Genomic DNA, 4,305 nt, shown 5'->3' on the forward strand with positions numbered 1-4,305 from the left:
CTTTGTCACGACCCAGTGACCCGGTGAAAACGCCTCCGTGGTATAAATCCTGAAACTAAAAGCCGCTTATTAGTCGCGACCATTAAACCTCGTAACGCCTATTTGACTGTTAACAATGATTTCGAATTCGTGCGGCCGCCCTCCCTTGTCATTACTCCCGTTTAGTCGAGCGGCGCGCACCAATTGGAAAGTAAATTTGAACCTTAATTAAAGTCCCTCTCACGTATGCGCCGGCCGTTTCCACTAATTATAATCGGATTAATTGAAAACGTACCGGGGTGCGCCGCGGCGCATTATGCAACGATTTATCAAGCGACACCGCGCCCACCTTGACGCACCGTCGGCGTCCCCTCGATCCGAAGGCGTATACGACCTACGACCTCGTAAAGCGCGTCCACCTAAAACCGATCTAATCTCGGCCTAATCTCGAGCTAATCTCCCACATCGTCGCGAGAGACCCGAACGAGCGACCGCACTGGATAAATCCTCGGTGGACCCTCGAAATCCTCCCTGAAATCGCGCCTCTCTTAAGCGGGGCAATGTGCTGGAATTAACTTTGCCGCCGCCATCTTGGATTTTTTTTCTACCGCCAGCGGAGCGTGTAAGTCGAGAGTTTGTTATATCACCTGAGTTGAGAGGAGGGGTACTTTAATTCACTTATTACCTGATGCTTATCCGGTAATGGGTAATCCAGTTGTTTGTTTTATAGGGAATGTGCAATGTTTATGTAAAAATGTGAAATTGTTGGGCGCCTCGTACTGCCGGCTTCGCGGCTCCCGAGGATGCCCGAACGGTTCCGATCTTGCCCGAGCGCGACGCGACGGCGCACGCGGCGAGACAAGGCGAACGTAACCTGTATGAGTGTTTGCGCGTGCCGGGGGATCTTGCATGTCGATTTTCGCGCTTCGTTTGAGAATATGGATGGGGATCGATGTGTACTTTGTGATTTCGTGGACGATAGCAAAGTGATCGCTGTCGGGTATCGCGAGTGGCTGGAAAGTGAGCACACTGACGATGAGATTTGCGACATTGTGCAGAACGTCCAAGAGGTTAGGATCAAGTGGCCGGCTGATTGTGATGTTGGCCCGCCGGCGGATATGAAACTCTTGAAGGACTGTAAATTCGTTACCGCCGTGGCCAAGATCCTCGCTTATGGCGGTGAGTATAAAATTATTATCTCTACTTCTGTCCGAGAGGGAATACTCTCAACTACGTTGCACTGATTTTAAGGCTGGTACTGTGAATGCTACCGAATGAAACGTCTCGATTGTTGCATTATTTCAGAATGGGCAAAAATGTGCACCCTCCGAGAGAACATAATTAACTACGGAGTTCTTCGACCCTCGAAGAACGACAGGAGGAGCCCCGAGGATAAAGATAACGTCGACAAGAAGGGCGGACCGCAGCCAAAAAAAGTAATGCTCCCGTTGTATGTAAACGAATTTCATGTTTCAAGGGGAATAAAGTGTACGAAACGTAGAGCGATCTGCGGAAGTTTAATAAAGTTCTTGGCAATTTACGTGTTTGGGCTGTATGTGTATGAATTTGTGATATGAAAGAAATGCTTTAACATTTTTCTCGGCTTTCCATGTTTCAGGCGAAGTTGGAAACGAAGGCGTTAAAGGCGAAGAGGCCAGGATTCACGGACGAGCGATACAATGAGACCAGCTACTACGTGGAGAACGGTCAGTGCCACATTTTACCACTTTGTCATTGCGCTGCCCCTTCCAGTCGTAGTTTCCACCGTCATTTCTCTTCGTTATCTATTAACACCCGAAGGAATTAGGGTTTCTCTCGTTGTCCTGGCTCGTCTACCATTTTTCTCAGCCCTTCGAGGTTGCTGGTATCATCCGTCGGTGATACTTTTCATTGCTAAAATTCAATGGAGCTTCCGCTTAATTATTGGATGCTTAGGAAATTTGCATTCGGTTCACAAAAAGGGAGAACGAAGTATGTCTCTCTCTCTGTGGTCGATCAGACTCTATGTCGAGGCTCGCACGTGGTGGGAATGTTCAGGGTGAGTTCTAATCACGAAGTCGTGCTCCTCGCTCGTCCGCTTAATCGGCGAGCAATTCGCCGACCAATTTCCGCAGGTACGAGAACACGTATTCCGTGTACGCTCGATGCGGAGAGAAATTCCGCCTTCAGGAAGTGTGCAGAGGAGGAGAGAGAGTCGAATCGAAGGGGCGGCGCTCGTAATGTAATACGTGAAATATTCAAATCGTCTGACATGGGGAATATCGATCAGCATGCTCGTCTCTTCCGCATCATCTCTCTCGCGGAATATCCCCTGTCGGGATTCCGCACCGAACAAAGTGACGAATTTCCCTAACTCGCGCGAATTGGTCACTCGGTCAGCCTGGAAGTCATTTTCCTCGGGGAAAGAAAATGCTGGATAAATTGAAATCTCCCGGATAAAATCGACGAGACCTCGCCTCGGTTTTCCGGCCGGAAGTGGAAATCCAATTCGTTTGTCGGAAAGTAGAAATCGAAGTTTACCACCGCCGAGCGGGGAATAATTAGAGGCGGTCGCGGGGGACTTTTGACCGAATCGCGTTCTCTCTTTTTCCTCACTTTTCCCTCGATTTTCCCTCTTCCCCCTCTCTTTTTCCCCCCTTTAACGCCCGCCCGATCGAAAATTCAGATTGGCCGCGAATTATTCGTAACTGATACCTCCGCCATTCGCGGATAACATGCGGTCGACGAGCATCGCAATCATCGGTTGTTCACCTGGACATTTAATACCATCGGACTGTGACGAGGGTAGTTAATAACCGGTGACAATCGGTCCTCTCGTTAATTTTTTGTTTTCCATCCCGATGGAAAAATTCACCCCCTCCGGAATTGCGGAAAAATGCCGTGAAAAGTCGGCACTCCATTTTAATCGACCGCATCACATATAACGCTTAAGGTGAAGTGAAACACGTCGAGGAACTTGATCAACGTCGATAAAGAAGATTTTTCTAAATGCCTACGTTGCCGAGGTTCGTTTTTATATTGACAGCTGGGTCGAATTATATTGGGTATTGCACCAAATGGCATACTCCACCTGTCGTTTTCGTACAATATATATCAAGAAATCGAAGTAAAACTCCAGAAATCCTCCTGATTTGTGCTTTCTGGGGCCCTAATTGACTGCGGAGGGACCCCCTGCGCCATCTCTGATTTCCAGGTCAATTAAATTTTCACTCTGAGACCTCGTATTCCCATCGTTTTAGCATAGAAGCGCATACAACAATTTTTTTGCCTTTATTCCGTTCAAATGCGAATTTATCGATTACCAGAGTGTTATAAATTCTCGTAAAATTGTCCTGACCCTTTAGTTTCTCATATCAGAGCCTTCGATAATTGTATATTGATCGAAATATGAGAGCTCGACGCCATTTTGATTCTTGTTTGAGCTGAGTAAAAAAAATTTGTTAAAAAATCCAAATTTTCAATGTGTCAGGACAATTCTTAGATGATCAGGAGTGACGTGTCAGTTTCGGACAGTTTGGTCTAATACCCTTAAAAAAAAGTGTTGTATTCGAATCGACTGATTTGAAGGGGGTTTCACTTCACCTTAATGCCAGTCCACTTTCAAAGTTTCGGACAGTTTGGTCTAATACCCTTAAAAAAAAGTGTTGTATTCGAATCGACTGATTTGAAGGGGGTTTCACTTCACCTTAAAGTGCCGAGCTGAAATTTTCTAAATCGAAAGATGTTTATAAGAAAAATATTAAACATGAAATGTGACGGGGGTCAGGACTTTATCTAGGGTCCCCGGACTCTAGTGGTAAAATTTTGATATTCGACGGGGTGCGATAATTCGAGCTGCAATTACGACGCGACGATTCGATTTAGACAATGGCCGGCCTTTCGGTTTCGCCGGGCAGTCGATCCCACGGTGAGCGATTCTCTGCCAGAAATGGAGTGAATTCCGACAGGCTCTCGGGGTGTTTCCTCCCTCGGATCGAAGGTAACAGGGCCGAGCGGAGTATCGGCAGCCGATATCTCTGCTCCACATTCGAATAATAGCCTCTCATGCTGAACGACCTGCCACCGGGGCACGGATACCTCCTCGAAACAAAGACCTATTAACGCCACTCGAGAGATGCCATGGAGCGACCCTACCTCGACTAATCAGAGGACATGAAAAAGAAGGAAGAGTTCCTTACCCTTTCCCTCTTTCCCCTTATTTTTTTCCCGATTTCTTTAAGGTGAAGTGAACCCCCCTTCAAATCAGTCGATTCGAATACAACACTTTTTTTAAGGGTATTAGACCGCATCACATAGATAGCTTAAGGTGAAGTGAAACCCCCTTCA

The 4,305-nt window shown here is 46.9% G+C and overlaps 1 protein-coding gene across 1 annotated transcript; it reads left to right on the forward strand.

The window, feature by feature from the left end:
• Positions 1-885: 885 nt before the first annotated feature.
• Positions 886-1,685, forward strand: LOC111674250 (the record flags this gene model as incomplete). Its single annotated transcript, XM_023433740.1, has 3 exons — positions 886-1,158; positions 1,285-1,415; positions 1,598-1,685. Coding segments are annotated over exons 1-3 (460 nt in total), but the record flags the coding sequence as incomplete, so codon positions are not given.
• Between the last annotated feature and the right edge of the window lie 2,620 nt (positions 1,686-4,305).

This window comes from Orussus abietinus, unplaced genomic scaffold (assembly GCF_000612105.2).
Source record: "Orussus abietinus isolate OABI.00-Male unplaced genomic scaffold, Oabi_2.0 scaffold1194, whole genome shotgun sequence".
Taxonomy (NCBI): Eukaryota; Metazoa; Arthropoda; class Insecta; order Hymenoptera; family Orussidae; genus Orussus; species Orussus abietinus.